This window comes from Megascapheus bottae, chromosome 31 (assembly GCF_031878675.1).
Source record: "Megascapheus bottae isolate mThoBot1 chromosome 31, mThoBot2.hap1, whole genome shotgun sequence".
Classification (NCBI taxonomy): domain Eukaryota; kingdom Metazoa; phylum Chordata; class Mammalia; order Rodentia; family Geomyidae; genus Megascapheus; species Megascapheus bottae.
In genome coordinates, this window is record NC_143539.1 from 1,384,257 (window position 1) to 1,404,854 (window position 20,598).

At 48.4% G+C, this 20,598-nt stretch overlaps 1 protein-coding gene across 1 annotated transcript; it reads right to left on the reverse strand.

Annotated features, from left to right (window-relative positions):
• Positions 1-5,032: 5,032 nt before the first annotated feature.
• Positions 5,033-17,283, reverse strand: LOC150043438 (uncharacterized). Its single transcript, XM_090322138.1, has 5 exons — positions 17,268-17,283; positions 16,378-16,558; positions 14,733-14,853; positions 13,800-13,928; positions 5,033-7,628 (listed from the first exon to the last, which is right to left on the reverse strand). The coding sequence occupies exons 2-5, from the start codon at positions 16,393-16,395 to the stop codon at positions 5,671-5,673; spliced, it is 2,226 nt and encodes a 741-aa protein (XP_090178264.1). The 5' UTR covers positions 16,396-16,558; positions 17,268-17,283; the 3' UTR covers positions 5,033-5,670.
• Between the last annotated feature and the right edge of the window lie 3,315 nt (positions 17,284-20,598).

Genomic DNA, 20,598 nt, shown 5'->3' on the forward strand with positions numbered 1-20,598 from the left:
AGCTGCCATCTGAGGAGCAGGGTTTAAAGCTCCTCTAGGCAGGAAAGTCTGAGAGACTCTTACCTATAATTAACCAACAAAAGTCATAGTAGAGCAGCGGCTCAAGAGGTACAGTGTGGCTTTGAGCACAAAAGCACAGGGACAGTACCCAGGCCCTGACCTCAGTACAGGGACCTTCAAAAGCAAAAAGGACAAAGAAAAGACTACACGCGTTTTGCAAGTGTGTCTCAGATACCCTCATTTTCTGAATGCCTTGCAATGGGATGGAATGAAAAGACAAATATTTTCCTAGACACTGGTCATCCATTCCTCTAATCCTCAGGAAGCTGGCAGACACAATCCTGAGTCCCTAGTCTCTAAGGAAACACTAGAAACAGGGTAGTAGAGCTCAAAGTGGTAAAGCAATAGTCTTGAGTGGAATTTGCTCAGGGAAAGTATCACACACAATACCAACAAAAGGTAAACCACAATCTCATGTTCATAACTTTCCATGCTGTACCTTCAACATTTGAAGTTACTATGTGGTCTTCATTTCATTACGATGTGCTTGTGTGTGTGTGACTCATAGTACATATACTGACAGTAACCAAGGCCTTACAAGAGCTATACACAGGATGCCTTACCATCCATGCATTCCAGCATCCTGCTGGTTTCTTGGAGATGCACTCTTATGAGCATTCACCCAGGGCTGTCTTTGAACTGCGATTCTCCAGTTCTCAATCTTCTGAGTAGGGAAGGTGACAGGCAGGAGTCACTGGCACCAGCCTGCAGGCTCATTGCAGCTGAGTGGAAATGCCAGACACTCAGTGACAGAGGAAAATGTGTCCCCATCTCAGCACCTCCCATTCACCCTGCACATTTGACTCATTGGCAGCTGGATGCTGGAGCCAGGGTGTGAAATTGCAGGTGTGTCCTGGTGTCACAAATGCCCCATCTGGAAATAATCCCTTGGGGTACATGGTGTCCGTCTTCTCTCCTGCTCTGCAACACTCACGCCTTCCCCTTTATGCAATGCACAGGTCTTGCTGTCTCAACACCAGACCCGATCAGATGTCTGCAGTAAGGCAAAGAGCCCTGGAGAGGGAGGAAAAAGGAAACTTCAGGAGAAAGAATAAGTAAGTGGAAATGAACATAATAGTACCCCAGAACACACGTCTAAAGGCCATGAAGGCCCTCAATGTGACTGCAAAGTTTGGCTAAACTGAAAATGCTTGTTATGGTTGACTTTTGAATTGACCAGTCGTGGAGCTTGAAGTCAGGGCCTCAGTGCTGTCCTTGACCTCTGATGCTCAGGCGTATGCTCTTCATCTTGAGCCACAGCTTCACATCTGGATCTCCGATGCGTTACAGGAGACAAAGAATCCCAAAGCCCCGCGTCAGTGGATCACACACTTAATCTTATATATTATAGAGTCTAAAAGTTAGGGTAACACTTGAAATCAAGCCCCACAAGCACAGTCCATGAGACTCTAATGGGCAATAAACCAACAGAAAATGAGGAATTGGTGCAGTGTCCCAAAGTAGTAGAGCATTAGCCATGAGCTGAAGAGCTGAGGGACAACGCTTAGGCCCAGAGTCCAATCCCCCACCTAACAACAAAAAAAAAAAACCTGTAAAAATAAAACAACAACAAAAAAACTAAACAAAAAATAATCTGTCTTTCCATCCATGGTTGCCTTTGAACTGTCATCCTTAGTTCTAAGGATCCTGAGTACCTAGGATGTCAGGAGTGAAGGATAAGGATTTCTTTCCTTTTTGTCTCAGACGGGCCATCTACAGAGTCACAGTTCCCCCATAAAGCATGTGGGAGAACCTTCAGCAAATTCTCTTCCCTCTCAGGGCATCAGAGAATCCATTGTGAGAAGCCATTCTATGAATGCGGAGACTGTGGGAAAACTTTTCCCTGCTACTCTGGGTTCCAAAATCATTGAGGGATTCACTCTGGGAAGAAACCTTTCAAATGCCAGCAGTGTGGCCTGTGCTCATACTGCTCATCCCAGTTGAGAATTCATTTAGGAAGTCACACAGGAGAGAAACCCTACCAGTGCCACACTTGCAGCAAATCCTTCAGCCGTAGTTCATGTCTTGAGACTCCCAAGACAATCCACTCAGGACAGAAACTCCACCAGTGCAAACAATGCCACAAGTCATTTAGATGGGTCTCCAGGCCTGAGGTACATGAGAGGACACACATGGGAGAGAGGCTCCACCCATGTGATGTGTGTGACAAAGCCTTTCAACATTGGTCACATCTTAGAAAACACCAGCTGCTCCACTCAGGAGCCATTGCTAATCAGGGTTTACATAGTCTTTTTAAAGGCAAAAACCACAAACAGTTCCTAGGCAAGTTAAGGGAGGAAACATTCTTCAGTTGGGAAAAACCACAAACAAAAGCTAACTAGGGTTCAGAAGTCCTCCTCTGATAAGGCGACTCATGGAATGTTCGTTCCTGTTTGTGTAACCTCTGGGTTATAGGAAACTTTTTCTGAAACTGCTATCTATGAATCAAGCAGGATTCTATTTTTGTGCTTGCTGGAAAGGGGAATAAATTGGAGTCTGGGGGCAGTTTTCTTTGTCTATTCAATCACAGCATCCAGGAAGCAGAGGACCTGGGAAGGAAGAGAAAGATGACATCACTTGTCCACTGCCCCAGCCCTCACCATCTCGAGAATTCATACACTTAGCACAAGTGTGGGGCCACTGGTCCTGGCAGACAGAACACTGAGCTTAAACTCCAGTAAGATTGAGAGTGGGGAAGCTCAGATTTGAAGGTGGCATGGCTCCAGTGGTGGAAAGCTTGCCTGGTCAGCCTGAGTCTTTAGTTCAGAACCAACCCTCCATCAACACAGGACTTGCCAGGCTCTGGTGTCTCACCCCTGCATTCCTACCTGCTCAAGAAGCTGAGATGTGAGAATCATGGTGTGAAGACAGCCAGGGCAGGAAAGTCCATAGTCACAGTAGGAAGAGTTTGAGTGTTTAAGGATACCGGTTGTGGGACAATTAATAAACCTTATTAGTCATTGGTAAGAACTGAAAAAAATCATCTTTCAAACAATGTAAATGCCTCTCAAATCTGCAATTCCTAATATAAAACATGGGTATCAAGTTGTAAGTTCAAGGTCTATGAAGGTTTAAAGAGAAAGCTGAATTAGGTGTAATTGATAGGAATTTTCAGAGAAGACTTGGCCAGGCTCTTGAGTGTGTTTAATCTGTGTGGAATGAGGGAACATCTAGGGCTGTATGCATAGTTATTTGTTGTATTGAACTTTACTATGTACTTCCCAATATTAGTGGATAGCTTTTAATGTTTGAATTCTGAATGTTAATAAATGGGTGAGGAACCTGGCACTTAAGTCTTACTTTTTGATTTGTAATCCACCATGCTAGGGAGCAAAGAGGAATGCAGGGCCCAGCCCTAGTGTGTCCCCTCTCCACAAGCTGGGTCCCCTTAACAGACCTCTAGTCTCAGGGTTGTGGGCTGGAAGAGGAGGGAGGGAGGCAGGCAGCACTTCTCCCCATCAGAATGAGAGAAAACACCTGGCCTCCACTGCAGAGAGAAATGGCAGGAGGCTGCAGCCTGCAGGCCTGGGGTCTGGGAGCCAGGTGAGGCCCAGCTGAGCTGCCCTGGCTCTGGAGACTCCCCTCCACCAGGAAAGCCCCAGTGTTCACCTCCACTTGAGAATGGGCCCAAGATTGGGTCCTATGGAATTTGTATTTCACAATTCTCCATCCTGATTTCTACAGTAGCTGCATTTGACAGCATTGCGACCAGTGTGGGCTCCTTGTGCTTGGCATTGATGAGGCTTTTTATGTTCTTTTGTTGTTTTTGTTTGTTTTTGGTGGTCATGGGGGTTGAACTCTAGGCTTTGCCATGTCCCCATGCCCTTTAGTTCAAGACTGGCAATCTCCTACTTGAGCCACATCAACACTTCCGGTTTCTGTTAGTTTACTGGAGGTAAGAGTTTGTAGTTTCCTGTGCAGGCTGCCTTTAACCCCAGTCCTCAGATCTTAGCCTCCTGAGTATTCAGGGTGACAGGCGAGAGCCTCCAGGGCTCAGCTTGTTGTTCCTGAAGAATGGACTGAAATGAAATCTCAAGTTGTTTTGATTTCTATTTCCTTTATGGCCATGTGCATTAGTCATGTCCTCTTGTATTGACTGGATATTTCTAAGACTTCTTTTAAGAATCTCCACAGGAAACAGGAATAAGACTCAACACGGTGCCTGTTCCCAGTCTGTATCCTTTCTCAGGTGGGAAAACATGTCTTCACCGTGTCTCACTACCCTAACCTGAGACAAGCTTTCCCCGTGATTTCGTATTGTAACAAGGATGCCCTTTGGAGAAGGCGCTCACTCCTGGTGCTTCATCCCTGTGATCAGAGCTGCTCAGGAAGCTGCGATCTGCAGACCCTGGACCCTGAGCAGACAATGGAGAGGCTTTTATAACCAATTAACCAGCCAGAAGCTGGAAATGGAGGCTGATTACTGGAAACACCTGCGATCCTATTTCTTGTGCTCACTGTAGAGAAATGCTTCATGGAACTGTAGACAGGCGACCACATGGGTGACACTCCACTGACCTGGTGGGTGCTAGTGGCTCTGCCACGTGGAGTCCCAGCTCTTCTGAGGGTGGAGAACAGCTCTGGGACTAAGAGTTTACATTAGCCTCACTGTGTCAGGGAGAATTTCAAATAAAACCAGACGCACCACCTTCCTAGAGCTGAACTGTCATAGGGTTCTGTCAGGAAGAATTGGACAAATGAATTTTATCTGAAGGGGACAAGAGTTTGGCTTAGTGATCGAGTGCTTGCCTAGCATGTAGGAAACTAGAGTTTAATTCCTGGGTACCACATATATAGAAAAAGGCAGAAGTTTTCCTCTAGCTCAAGTGGTAGAGCTCTAGCCTTCCACAAGTTCAAAAACAGTGCTCAGGCCCTGAGTTCATATCCCAGAAGTGGTAAAAATCAACAACAACAAAAAAGAAAACCCTTATCTGTATAGAAATCATGAATCACTTGATAATTTTAAGCATATTTTATTTACTGCATCATCGACACATTCTGAACACAGCAGCAAAATTTAGCAGCAGATCTATATAATCAACCTCAACAAAGTGTTATTCTCTTCATGTGTGTCCTGACGTTTAGGGACTGCTAGGAAAAACTCCAAAGTCCTCACTGCAGATCTGATGAACTGTTGCACAGTAGAAACTTCTCTTTCAATATATCACATAACAAGGTGAAATACCCTAACAATATGAGATATATTGGATATATGTGTATTTGGTCATTTGAAATTGGACAGGGAAGGGGGGAAAACAAGATGAGGGTGGGGTGGGGGGGAGGGAAATGGGGACCAAGACACAAGAAAGGGTATCAATGTATGCGAAGTAATGCACCTTCTATCTGGTGAATTTAATATAGCCCTTCTATTAATTACAATTAAAAAATATGGAAAAAGAAAAAAGAAACTCATCTCAGAAGATGAATGCCTCTTGTCAGAAGACCAGTCAGCAGTGCTCGCTGCTCAACAGCCCTGGTCCTTCTGTGCAGGGCCGCCATGGCTCTGCAGGACTGCCCTCTCACCCTCTCATCACACTGTTCTGTGTGGATAGCATAGCGGGTGCTGAGCCTGCAATGAGAATTGAAGGCTCTTCCTCGGCCATCACGCGCCTATGGCCTCTCCCCGGTGTGTATCCTGCAGTGCCGAGCAAGATAGGAGGCATGGCTGAACGTCTTCCCACACGCTGGGCACCTGTGAGTCTTGTGGCCAGCGTGCACGGTGGCTTTATGGCTGGTGAGGCTCTGGCGAACGCCAAACGCCTTGCCACACGTGTCACACACGTATGGCTTCTCCCCGGTGTGCGTGTTGCGATGGTCTGCGAGTCCGGCGGCATTACTGTACGCCTTCCCACAGTCCTCACAGCTGTACGCCTTGTGACGTGTGTGCACGATCTGGTGTGCTTGGAGGCATGTGCGAGTGCTAAAGGCCTTGCTGCACACATCGCAGGCATACGGCCTCTCCCCGGTGTGCGTCCTGTGGTGGCGCACAAGGTCACTTCTCTCCTTATAGGCCTTCCCGCACTGGGCGCAGCTGTACGGCCTCTCCCCAGTGTGCGTCCTGTGGTGGCGGACAAGGTCACACTTCTGTCTGAACCCTTTCCCGCACTGAGCACAGCGGTGAGGCCTCTCCCCTGTGTGTGTCATGAGGTGTACGGTGAGGTTGGTGGTCTGGTGGAATGCCAGCCCACACTCACTGCAGCTGTAGGGCCTGAGGCCAGTGTGCAAGGCTTGGTGTGCTAAGAGGCTTGCGCGCAGGCTGAAGGTCTTGTCGCATGTGTCGCATACAAACGGCCTCTCCTGGACGTGTGTCTTGAGGTGCGTGGCAAGGTGAGGGGCCTCGGTGAACGCCTTCCCGCACTGGGCACACTGGTATGGCTTTGGCCCAGTGTGCAGCGCCTGGTGCTTGGTGAGGTTAGAGTGTAAAACAAAAGCCTTGCCGCACTCAGCACACACAAACGGCCTCTCCCTGGTGTGTGTTCTGCAGTGCACGGCGAGGCCAGAGGCCTGGCGGAATACCCTTCCACACTGGGCACACTGGTATGGCTTCATCCCTTCGTGCAGCAGCTGGTGTTTGGTGAAGTCTGAATGTGAAAGAAAGGTCTTGCCGCACTCAGCACACACAAACGGCTTCACCTTTGCGTGTGTCCTGTGGTGTGCGGCGAGGCCAGAGGCCTGGCTGAAAGACTTCCCCCACTGGGCACACTGGTATGGCTTTGGCCCACTGTGCAGCGCCTGGTGCTTGGTGAAGTTAGAGTGTGAAACAAAGGTCTTGCCGCACTCAGCACACACAAACGGCTGCATTTCAGGGTGTGTCCTGCGGTGCCCGGCGAGGCCAGAGGCCTGGCTGAAAGACTTCCCACACTGGGCACACTGGTATGACTTCTTCCCCGTGTGCAGCAGCTGGTGATTGGAGAGGGTAGGTTGTGAAATAAAGGCCTTGCCGCACTCACCACACTTGTACGGCTTCTCCCCGGTATGTGTCCTGAGGTGAATGGTGAGCCTCCACACCTCCATGAAGGCCTTCCCACACTGTGTGCAGACGTGCGGCTTCACCCCCGTATGACGTCGCTTGTGAACCACAAGATTGGAAATTACAGAGAAAGCCTTCCCGCACACTGTGCAGACATAGGGCTTCTCGCCACTGTGGCACCGCTCGTGAACCACGAGACCGTTACGTGTGGAAAAAGCTTTCCCGCACTGCGAGCACGCGTGGGGCTTCTCGCCACTGTGGCTGCGCTCATGAATGTTGAGATGGGAACGTGTGAAGAAAGCCTTCCCGCAGTACATGCACATGTGGGGCTTCCCTCTACTATGGTGTTGCTTGTGACGCAAGAGACAGGAATGCATGGCGAAGGCTTTCCCACACTGCGTGCAGATGTGGGGCTTCCCGCCACTATGGCGTCGCTCGTGAACCAGGAGCTGGGAATGCGTGGAGAAACCCTTCCCGCACTTAGCACAGTGGTGATGCTTCTCCCTGGAGTGGGAGGATGTGTGACTGTGGGCTGTTCCTCCACGACCGCTGCCTGCTTTCAGTGGAAATCCTTTATCTACACATCCAAGAGAGGGATCTGCAAGATATAAAGTTCCCATCTGATCAGCCAGACTTGCGTATTTCACCAAGCTAAAATCACACACACACACACACGTGAGCTATTCACAGGCAGGTGTGTCAACAACATCTACCCAACCATGCCAGGAATTAGTTGTGTGCCCCACCGCAACAGAAGCAAAGGTGCATATCAACAGCTGGTCCCTGCTGCTGAGGACCTGGTGAACAAGCCCCAACAGCGGCTCTAGCCAGCCGAATCCCAAATACTCACACACATAACTGTGAGCCACTATGGGAAATCAGCTGTCCACTCCTCCTGATCCCAGAAACACCAAAGACACAAATCCACACTTGGACTGGCCTACCTGAAGTCAGCAATGGAATTAACTGGACTGAGAATCACACATATACACTTACCCAGAGAGAACCACCAGCCCCAAACCAAGTAAACACCGATACCTGTTGACCACAGAGCAAACCTACCACAGTAGTTAAGTTAACAAGCTCTAAATTCCCAATGAGGAAATCAGAGACAAATCATGACATTTATAATAATCAAAGTCCCACACACATCCCAAAAAGAGACAAGAGTGAAGAGATGAGAGAGAAGACACCATGCAAAGAAATGACACCGGAAGAGACATGACTCTGTTCAAGATGATTGTGGACATGACTAAAGAGATTGAAGCAGAATTCCAAAAACAATGCCAGGAATATAAGCAAGAAATCACCAAGGAGTTCCTTGATTTCAAAAGTGGAGACAAAAATAGACAGTTTATACTTCCCTAGATTGAAAGGTGAGTACCCCCAGAGCAGACACGATGGGCTCAACGTCCACAATGTAAACTAAAATAGAAGCTCTAGGCAACAGACTCACTGAGATGGAGAACAGAATATCAGGAACACAAGATAAAACACAAGAGCTGGAACAAAGAGTCACCAATTTGGAAAAATCAGTCAGAATTCACCAAAGAGAAGTTGGAGAATTGGCAGATATAGCCAAGAAATCTAATCTTCATATAATAGCAATTGATAAAGGGAAGGAGTTTCAAAAGAAGGGAATGCAACACTTATTAACCAAGATTATAGCAGAGAACGTCTCTAACCTCAAAAGGGAAAACCTCACTTATATTATTCAAGCCTTCAGAATGCTGAATAAACAGACCCCAGAAGGAACTCTCCCAGACACATGCTAGTAAAAACATTAGACCTGAATAGTAAGGAGCTGATCCTTAATGCTGCAAAAAAAAACAAAACCAAAGAAACACTACAGACCTCTCCATGCAAATCCTAAATGAAAGAAAAACTTGCATTTATCATTCATGCTCTGAAGACAAACAACTACCAACCCAGACTGATATATCCAGTGAAACTAGCAGGAGACACATTAATATTCCATTCCAAAGAGAAGATATATGAATTTATGCACACTAAACCAGCATTGCAAAAATATTAAATAATCAAGAACAAAGAGCAGAACAGTAAGAATTCCCATCTAGAAGCTATCACCTATAAATCACAAAGGGGGAAAAAAGAGAAACATAGAAGAAAAAATAAATAATGAGAAAGGACGCTGACCATTTCTCTAATTTCCCTAAATGCTGAATGGCTGAACAATCCAGTCAAAAGACACAGAACAGCAGATTGGCTTAGGAAACAAGACACATCAATTTGCTATCTCCAATTTGACCCACCTCACTGCCAAAGACAGAAACAAATTCCAAGTTAAGGGATGAAAAACAATATTCCACTCTAACGCACCATGCAAAAAAGCAGGAGTAGCAATCTTAATCTCTAACAAAATTAACTTCTCAGTAAAATCAGCACATAAAGACAAAGATGGCCACTACATATTAGTAAAGGGGTCAATTCATAACCAGAATATTACAGTTATAAACATTTATTCCCCCAACACGGGAGCACCCAAACACGTCAAACAAACTCTCTAAGAATTACAGAACAAGATAGACTCAAACACAGTCATAGTAGGAGACTTCAATATGCTACTCTCACCAAAAGACAGATCAGCTCAGCAAAAGATAAGCAAAAGACACCTTTGAGTTAAACGACACCATAGCCCAGCTGGCTTAACAGACACACACAGAGTCTTCCACCCAACGGCAAAACACGACACATTTTTCTCAGCAGCACATGGAACATACTCCAAAATAGACCATATAATAGTTCACACAAAGAACCTAAGCAGATACAAGAGGATTGATATATCCCCTGCATTCTATCTGATCACAATGGAATCAGACTAGTTATAAACAACATAGTAAAGAGTAAAAAGTATTCAAACACTTGGGAGCTGAATAACATACTTATGAATAACTCCTAACAAATCAAAGAAGAAACGCAAAACTTTCTTGAATGTACTGACAATCAAGATACATCACAAAGGAACTAGGGGACACAGCAAAAGCAGTCTTTAGGGGCAAGTTTATCACACTAGAGCCCATATTAAAGAGACAGAAGAAGCTCATGTAAACAACCTGAAGAGGCAATTGAAGCGCCTAGAGGAGCAAGAAAAAGTTAACTCTAAAACAACTAAAAGGACAGAAATAACATAAAATTGGAAATATCAGAGATTGAAATAAGACCTATACATAAATAAATCAAAAAATTGGTTCTTTGAAAGTGTCAACAAAATCAACAGACCCCTGGTAAGTAAGATTAATCAAAAAAAGGAAAGGGGAGATTCAAATGAACAATCATGACTGACATTCCAGAAATGCAGTCCTTTATGAGTATGTACTTCCAAAATGGATGGTTTTAAAAAGAATAAATGCAGGCTACCTACATTGAACCAAGAAGAGATAAGTAAACTGAACAAACTAAATTCATACAATAACAGAGTGGAAGCAATCACAGACATGCCAACCACAAAGAGCCCAAGTCCAGACGGTTTCACTCCTGAATTCTACAAGACTTCTAAAGATGAATTAATACCTACACGCTTGAAACTCTCTGAGAAATAGAAGCAGGAGCTATACCACACTCATTTTATGAAGCTAATGTCACATTCATCCCCAAACCAGGGAAAGACCCAACAAAAAGAGAACACAGACCAATCTCTCTAATGAACACAGGCACAAAGCTCCTCAAAATACAAGCCAACAGAATCCAGAAAAAAATTAAAAAATTGTATACTACAATCAAGTAGACTTCATCCCATAGATGCAAGGCTGGTGTAACATTCACAAATCAATTAATGTGATACATCCCATGAACAGAGCCAAGGCTAAGAATCATATGATCATTTCTCTGCACTTGAGAATTTCGACATTTGACAAAATACAGCATACAGCATGCATTCATGTTGGAAGCACTAAGGAGCCGGGAGTTTGGCCTAGTGGTAGAGTGCTTGCCTAGCATCCACTAAGACCCGGGTTCGATTCCTTGGTACCACATACATAGAAAAAACAAAAACGAAAGCACTAAGGAAAAAAGGAGTAGGAGGCACATTCTTTAAAATAAAGACAGCCAGGCGAGGTGACTCACACCTGTAATCCTAGCTACTCAGGAGGCTGAGATGTGAGGATCAAGGTTCAGAGCCAGCTCAGGCTCAGGCACAGAAGAACCTGAGACTCTATCTCCAATTAACCTCTAGGGAAAAAAAAAAAACCGGGAAGTTGGGCTTGGCTCCAGGATAGGGCAATAGCCTGGAGCTAAAGAGCTCAGGGACAACGCCCAGGCTGAGATCAAGCCCCATGACTCCCCCACAAATAATAATAATAACAATAATAATAATAGCCATATAAGACTAACCTATAGCCAGTATCATACTAAATGGAGAAACACTAGAAGCATTTACCTTAAAATCAGGAGGAACTGGACAGGGATGCCCACTCTCTCCATTTTGCTTCAATATAGTGCTGGAACTCTTAGCCAGGGCAATAAGGCAAGAGAAGGACATCAAAAGGATCCATGTATGGGAAGAAGAAATCAAACTATCCCTAGTCTCAGATGACATGATCCTATATCTGAACGACCCAATAAACTCCACTCCCAAACTCCTAGAACTAATAAATCACTTTAGCAAAGTGGAAGAATACGAAGTCAACCTTCAAAAGTCAGTAGCATTTCTGTATGCCAACACACAAACAGAAGGAGAAATTAAGAAAATGAACTCATTTACAATAGCCCCCAAAGAAAAAAATATTTAAGAATTAACCAAAGATGTAAAGGAATTATTTAATGGAAACTACAAAACCCTAATGAAAGAAATTAAAGAGGATACCAAGAAAAGACATCCCATGTTCATGGATACAGAGAACTAACATAGTGAAAATGGCCATACTGCCAAAATTGACATACAATTTCAATGCAATCCCCATCAAAATCCCAAAGACATTCTTTACTGATACAGAAGGTATAATCCAAAGGTTCATATGGAACAACAAAAGACCTAGAATTTCCATAGCAATTCTAGGCAAAACGAGCAATGCAGGTGGTATTACAATACCAGACTTCAAACTTTTATAGAGCCATAATAACAAAAACAGCATGGTATTGGCACAAAAATAGACCAGAAGATTAATGAAACAGAAGATCCAGAAATAAAAATATTATAATCGACAAATGAACCAGAGATATACAGTGGAACAAACACAGCCTATTAAATTATTGGTGCTGGCAAAACTGGGCAGCCACATGCAGAAAACTAAAAATTAACCCTAGCCTTTCGTCATGCACAAGCATTAACTCAAAATGGATCAGAGATCTCAATGTCAGACCAGAAACCGTGAAAGTGCTACACGATAGAGTAGAAGAGACACTGGAACTCACAGGCACAGGCAAAAACTTCTTGAAGAGAATCCAAAGGTCACAACAGATTGGAGAGAGACTGGACAAGTGGGACAACCTAAAACCTAACGTTTCTGCACAGATAAAAGCATAGCTACTAAAGTAGAAAGACAGACAACCAACTGGGAAAATATATTTACCAATAAAACATCTGACAAGTGCTTAATATCCAGTATCTACAGGGAACTCACGAAGCTAATTCCCCCCCTCATCAAAACCCAACAAACCAATCACTAAATGGGCAAGGGAACTAAAGAGAGACTTATTCAAAGAGGTTAAAATGGCAGAAAAACATGAGAAAATGTTCAACATCCATGGTCATAAAGGAAATGCAAATAAAAACAAGCCTAAGATACCACCTTACCCCACCAAGAATGGCCAAGATTTTGAACTCAGACAATGACAGTTGTTGGTGGGGTTGTGGAGAAAAAGAAACCCTACTACACTGCTGGTGGGAATGCAGACTAGTTCAGCTACTCTGGAAAGCAGTGTGGAGGTTTCTTAAAGAACTGAAAATTGACCTTTCCTATGATCCCGCCATACCGCTTCTGGGCATCTTATCCTGAACATCATAACCCAAGATATGATAAGGACACCTGCTCAGCTATGTTCATCTCTGCACTATTCACAATAGCCAGGCGATGGAAACAACCCAGATGCCCTACTGCAGATGAATGGTTACAAAAAAATGTGGTATATATACACAATGGAATTCTACATAGCCAACAGACAAGATAAAATAATGGCATTCTCAGGGAAGTGGATGAATCTAGAGCGAATCATGTTGAGTGAGACAAGTGAAGACCAAAGGAACAAAAGGCGCATGGTATCCTTAATATGTGGCTATTAAATCCAAAGAGTACAAGAGAGAGGACTCAATATTTGCATGCCAATGCTATGGACATGGTATTGGAAATATAAACATAACTACATGGACATAAAAATTTACCATGTGATATATACCCTATAGATATGTTATAATATATAGATTGATATGTACCTATGACATAGAAACCCTCAGCTTAATTTTTATTACGTTCCAAAATCTACGTGACAGTGATTACAAGTAGATTTCGTTCTTAAATACTTGATTGTTAAGCATGGCATTTGAATATGATGTAAAAAATGAAGGCAGCAAGTAGAAGAGATGGCCAGGGCACTGCACACCCAGGATTAGCCAGTGAACCAAACTGCAAGCGCTTTTAATGGATTAGGAAATGTAGTGGAGACACAGAATGGCACTTACTCTGCAGGACAGGTGACAAGGGGGAAATCCTCAAGTCCTTTAGGGCTCACAGCAGAGAAACACGTGTTCTCCTACAGGAACCTTCCACTGGTGTCCAGGCTCCCCAGCTCCGTCTCTGCCCATCTGAGCTCTTACCTGCGCTCCCATGTTCTGTGCCATCCCATCCATTCAGCTCCCCTGGTGTGTTCACATCACTCTGTGCCACCCAGGGCTCTTCCCCAAGCTCCAACACGGAAATCACACTCTCGCTGGGAGGGCAGATTCCTGTTTATAGAAAGGCAATGCACTGTGAGATTTCCGGAATCCCCAGTCCCACGCACAGGTGAGAAGAGGCCACTCCAGATGGATGCACAGAGACAGTTCACACATTCCCCAGACTGCCTCCATCTCAACACTGCAGAGGTCACTTTAACATGCAGACTGGAAATGCAAGAACTACTGAGATATGAAGCACAAGGAAATCCACACATTTAACACCTGCCATGGGCCCAGGGTGGTGTCTCATGTGTGAAATCCCAGCACTCAGAAGTTCAAGGTGATGGAGCCAGGGCTACAAAGTGGCCCCCTTACTCAAAACAAAAAGAAAAAAAAAAAGGAAAGGTAAGGAAGAAGAGAAGGAAAGGGAGGAAGGAAGGAAAGGGAGGAAGGAAGGAAGGAAGGAAGAAAGGAAGACAAGGAGGGAAGGAAGGAGGGAGGGAAGGTGTGTCATGGTACTTGAGATGTAGCTCAGTGATGAGATGACCTGCCTAGACTATGCAAAGCTCTAGAGAGAAAGGAAAGGAGAAGACTGGAGAAGGGAGAGGGAAGAAGGTCGATGGAAAAAAGGAGCAAAAGAAAATGAGAGATGCCTGCCATTGCTGACAAGAAGTCCTGCACGCTCAAGCTGTGGGACATGGAGATGCACTGCACAGCAGGCAGGACACAGGACAGTTATTGAAGTCCAGGGGCCACATTAGCATGCTGCTCTGTCTGAACTGGTAGAGCTCTACGCCTAGTCATGGAATCTGGGGCTCTCCAGACATTCTGGGGAAAACAAGGCAAAGACTTGTGCTGGGAGGTCGTCCTCACCCAAGGAGACCAGGTTCCTGTAGTTGTCCAGCATGACGTCCCTGTACAGAGCCCGCTGAGCCGGGGTCAGGCGCCGCCACTCCTTCCGGGTGAAATCCACGGCCACGTCCTTGAATGTCAACTGACCCCAAGAAATACCAAAAGCACTTCACTCAGACACACCCATGGACTCAGAAAAGGCATGAGATACAATTATAATCAGATATCCACCCCGACAAAGCAATCTGGGTCGGGTGTGATGGCTCATGCCTATAATCCTACTCAGGAGGCTAAGATCTAAGGATCATGGTTCAAAGCCAGCCTTGGCAATACCAGACTCTTGTCTCCAATTAATCACAGGAAAACAGAAAGGGGGGCTGTAGCTCAAGGGTAGGGCAGTAGCCTTGAGATGAAGAACTCAGGGACATCACCCAGGCCCAGGGGTAGGGTGGTAACCTTGAGTTGAAGAGCTCAGGGATAGCTCCCAGGCCAGAGTTCAAGGCCCCTGACTAAAAAAAACAACCCCCCCCCCAAAAAAAAACAAAGCAATCAACATACCACGGATGGGAGCAGATTCAGGATGTTAGGTTGTGATGGTTCCTTTGATATGACTCCAAAAGGAAAAACCTGTCTGGCACTGTACATCCAGACTTGTTTGGAGAAAGTGAGGACGCATGCCTATAAACATAGCCACTCAAGAGGCTGGGCTCTGAGGATTAGGGTTCAAAGCCAACTGAAAGCCTATGAGACTCTGATCTCCAATTATGTTAACCAAAAAGGCCAGAGGTGGAGCTGTGACTCAAGTGGCAGAGAACCAAGCCTTGAGCAAAACAGCTCAGGACAGCACTCAGGCCCTGAATTGTGGAGCCCAGACAAAATATGACTTCAGGTTTAGATTCCATCCTGGTAAGGCACTGTAACCAGAAATGTGTCAGTAAACCCTTCCCCTAGACTTCCTTTGAGACCCCTCTTCAATATTCTATTGGCATTTCCTGGTCTCATGTTGGTAACAAGTACTTGACTTGCAAAATATTAATCTTGTGTAACCTAAAATTAACCCAGACCCCTTAGGAACTTATTCAACTCAAGAAATTTAGCTAGCCATTGGCTGTGAATTCCTGATAGATTATTGGCCACCTGCATGTGGTCAGCTTTTGCCTTATTGTCAATTTACTATAAAATCCCTGCTAACTGAAGGGTCGGGGCTCTCAATTCTAACCCACTGCATCAGTGATAGTTGTGAGCATATGTTTGAGCTTGCAATAAAAGACTCTCATTTGATTACATGGGATTCAGGTCTTCAACGGTCTATGGGGACCCCAAATCTGGGCATTACCACCTCAATCCCAGTTGTCTTAAGAGATAATTTTTGCCTCTTCACCGAAAGCTCAATTTCATTGATTAAATGTAAGAGACAGTTAAACCTACTGTGTGTTACAAAAAGACAGAGAGAACCCAAAGTGGAATAGAACAGCAGCAGAGAGGGTTCAACAAGGACATAGGAACAGCTTGCCTGGGTGATGCCCTCCTGTGCCCACACCCAGTGGAGGAGACAGGGGCTGAGGGAAAGGGTGGGGGAGCCTGAGTAGACGTGGTAGGCAGGCCCAGCAGTCAGCACCCAGGCCCAGCTCTTCTGAGGGGAAGGAGACGCCACAGGGTTTTTTACCTGAGTCACAGCTGCCATCCCTGGCTTATTCCTCTTCCTCCTTTCTGGGGATTCTTCCTCAGGTAAATACCTCTTTCCACAAGTCAGTCCTGAGTGCTGAAAATACCCTGTTTAATGCTCAGACCCAACAACCACTCCCTGTGCCCAGGGCAGGGAAGACCTCAGCGAGAGACAATGGTGCCTTTAAGGAGCATAGAAAATATCTATATATTTTCTATAAACCTATGTTAGCCATTTGTATTTTCATACTTGTATTCATTTGGATGGTTATACTTGTATTTCCTTAACTTGCCTTTCTGCTTCTGTATATCTGCTTGCTAAAATCCTAAGAAATGCAACTGCTGTCCTTGTGGCTAATCTACAACCACCCATTTGTCCTTGGTTCCCAGACTGAGCTACACTGTAGTAAGGAGTATACACATTCCAAGCCGGGAGCTAGAGATAGTAGCCATCTGGTACCTACAAGGTCGGACTTGTGAGGGCCAGCAAACTAGGGCAGATGTCAACCAATCACAAGCCCGTCACCATGGAGATCCCCCTAGACTCATATCTGGCATAAAACCATCCCCCTAGAACGACAGCCAGCTAGACTGACCAATGATTAGCCACGACCCCTTTCCTGCTTTGTATTGCACCAATCATTTAATGGAATTATAGTATAAATTTCCCGTGTGGGGTATTGATTTGTTGCTAATGCTTGCTGGGGCCTTCCCCCTACCAAAAAATGTATAAAAGGTGCTGTAATCTTGTGCTCGGGGCCTCTGGTCTGCACTCGACTATCAGTGCGCAGAGACCCGTGCTTGAGCTCGTCAATAAACGACTCATTGCAATTTGCATTGATCTTTGGTCTCTGGCTATCAGGGGGGGCTTCAAGTTTCTGGGCACAATACCCTCACTCACAGGGATGCGGAATGCCGGTCCTGGGGCTTGAATTCAGGACCTGGGCACTGTGCCTTAGCTTATTTACACAAGCCTTGTGTTCTACCACTTGAGCCAGAGCTCCACGCTGGCTTTTTGGTGGTTCATTGGAGATAAGAGTCTCAGGGAAGGGTTGGAGGTGTGCAGGGGTTGAAGTACCAAGGCCACTGAGTGAAAAAAATATCAAGGACCAAGCTGGAGTCCTGGTCTGGGACCTAAAAAATGAAACCTGTTGGATGTTCCTGCCAGTCTGACTTGAAGCCTCCATCCTCCCATCTCAGCCTCCTGAGCGCCTGAGGTTAAACCACGGCACTGGCCACTCCACTCTCCTGCTATGTTTGATCCCTCTTTCCCATGGACTGAGGAGCGTAGAAAATATCTACTACACATATATTTTCATCATTTGTATTTTTGCACTGTATTTTTTTTTTTGTATTTGTATTTCCTTAACTTGCCTTTCTGCTTCTGTATATCTGCTTGCTAAAACCCTGAGAAATGTAACTGCTGTCCTTGTGGCTAATCTACAACCACCCATTCGCCCTTGGGTCCCAGACACTGAGCTACCCTCTGGCAGGGAGTATACACATTCCAAGCCGGGAGCTAGAGATAGTGGCCATCTGGCACCTACAAGGTCAGACTTCCCAGGGCCAGCAAACTAGGGCAGATGTCAACCAATCACAAGCCCATTACCATGGAGATCCCCCTAGACTCATATCTGCCTAAACCCATCCCCCTAGAAGGACAGCCAGCTAGACTGACCAATGATTAGCCACGACCCCTTTCCTGCTTTGTATTGCACCAATCATTGAATGGAATTACAGTATAAATTTCCCGTGTGGCTATTGATTTGTTGCTAATGCTTGCTGGGGCCTTCCCCCTACCAAAAAATGTATAAAAGGGGCTGTAATCTTGTGCTCGGGGCCTCTGGTCTTGAGCTCGTCAATAAACGACTCATTGCAATTTGCATTGATCCTTGGTCTCTGGCGATCCTTTCAGGGGGAGGCTTCAAGTTTCTGGGTACTATAGGACCACACTGCTCTTACACCTGCAAGTCACTGCGCTCTCCCCCTCTGGGAAGAGCTCCCTGGTCTCCCCCACCCCGGCCCCCTGTGAGGTGTGGGACCCTTGAGGAGGTGGAGAATCTGCAGCTCTTTACTGGCTTCCCCTCTGCTGTTTCCTCTGCGGCCTCTTCTCTTTCTGTAATGCCTACTCTGCAAGGCCACCACCAAGAAGACCACCAAGAGCCACACGTTGGGAAATGCAAAAGCAAGGTTTTATTCAGGCAGGCTGCAGCCCGGGCCTCATCCTACACACTAAGACAGCGAGCTCAGGAGGGGGCGGAAGGCCTAGCTGAAGTTTTACAGGGCTTAAAAAGGCAAAGACCACAGCACCAGGTGTTTGAGCAAGATAAGGTGGGGGTTAGGGACGTCCGGGATCGGAGTCTTTATTAGTCACCTGGGGGTAGTTTTATGGCTTAGAAAACAATGCTGCCCCTGGAATTTAGGGAGCTCTGGTTAATGTGGATACAGACAGGTCAGTTCCTGGAATTTATGTGCGCTCTGGGTCACTCACACTTTATACAAACAACAAGATGGCTACGCCTCAGAATGGAGGTGTTTCAGCTCCTCCTCACCACCGAGTCCCGGCACAGCCGCACCGCTGTCCCATGTCCCCAGGGCTGGGCTCCTCACCTCCTCCACGCCGTCCTCCGTCAGTCTCCGCTCCCCCTCCGCCCTCCCCTCGCCGAGGCCCAGTGCAGGTCGAGGCGGGCCCTGCTCCCCTACCCCGGGCGCGGCCCAGGGAGGCCGGGAGGGCGCGGGGTTCCCGGACCCACGGGGTCGGCGTTCGGGGCCGCAGGGGGAGCGGGGGACCTCGGCGGGGCCTGGGCCGTGGGCCGGAGCGGGGAGGAGCCGGGCCCGCCGGCCGCGCCTTCCCAGCCTGGGCTCCGCTCGCGGGTGGGGATCCCGGCCCCGGCCCGCCCGGCGGACGTCAGGGAGGACCGGCCGGGCGCCCGGCGCTCCAGGCGGAGGACCGCGGGCCGCGGGCCCCGAGCCTCGGCCATCCTGGGCGGACCCGAGGCGCAGAGTCCGTGCGACGCGGACACGAGGGAGACTCACCGTGCACGGCGACCCGCGCTCCACGTGGTCCGCTCCCGGTGTGGGAGGAGCTGGGAGCAGCTGGGAAAAAGGCGGGCGAGTGGGCGGACGGGGGCGGGAGGGGCGGTGGGCGGGGCGGGGGCGGAGCCCAGGGGACGCGGCGGTGGGCGGGGCGATGGGGAGGAGATGGGCCTGGACATGGGGCGGGGCTTGGCCTGGCGGTGGGCGGGGCGATGGGGAGGAGATGGGCCTGGCCATGGGGCGGGCCTTGGCCTGGCGGTGGGCGGGGAGAGGGCGGAGCCCAGGGGAACGCGGCGGGTGGGCCGGGCGATGGGGAGGAGATGGGCCTGGCCATGGGGCGGGGCTTGGCCTGGCGGTGGGCGGGGCGGGGCGGAGCCCAGGGGAACGCAGCGGGTGGGCGGGGCGATGGGGAGGTGATGGGCCTGGACATGGGGCGGGGCTTGGCCTGGCGGTGGGCGGGGCGGGGGCGGAGCCCAGGGGAACGCGGCGGCGGGCGGGGCGATGGGGAGGAGATGGGCCTGGCGGTGGGCGGGGCGGGGCGGAGCCCAGGGGAATGTGTGGGTGGGCGGGGCGAGGGGAGGTGATGAACCTGGCCTTGGGGCGGGGCTTGGCCTGTCGAGGGGCGGGGCGAGGGCGGAGCCCAGGGTACGTTGCGGGTGGGCGGGGCGATGGGGAGGAGATGGGCCTGGACATGGGGCGGGGCTTGGTCTGGCGAGGGGCGGGGCGGCGGCGGAGCCCAGGGGAAAGCTGCGGGTGGGCGGGGCGAGGTGGGGTGGGCGAGGGAGGGGCGTGCGTTCGGTGGGCGGGGCCGGAGCGGGACTACGTCTCTGGAAGGCTAAGGACGCGGTGGGCGGGCCGTAGAGGCGGGCAGGGGCGGAGACCGCGTGCGGGCAGGTGCGCCAGTGGGCGTGGAAGGGGCGCGGCCAGGAGAGGACGTCTCTGCGGAGGAGCAGGCTCGGGAAAACTGCGAGCCAGCCAGCCTGGCCTCACCTGCAGCCACTTCGGCCACAGGGAAGAAGCCGAGCGAGGCTTCCGGCCCCCGAGGTGGCGCTGCGGTGCGGGGCCAGGATGCTGAGGCGGGGCCGAGGGCTGAGGGTCAGCCTCGGGAGGCGGCGGCGGGGCCGGGCGGGGCCGGGCGGGGCCGGGCGGGGCCGGGGTCCCGGGGCCCCGCCGCTCCTCCTCGCCG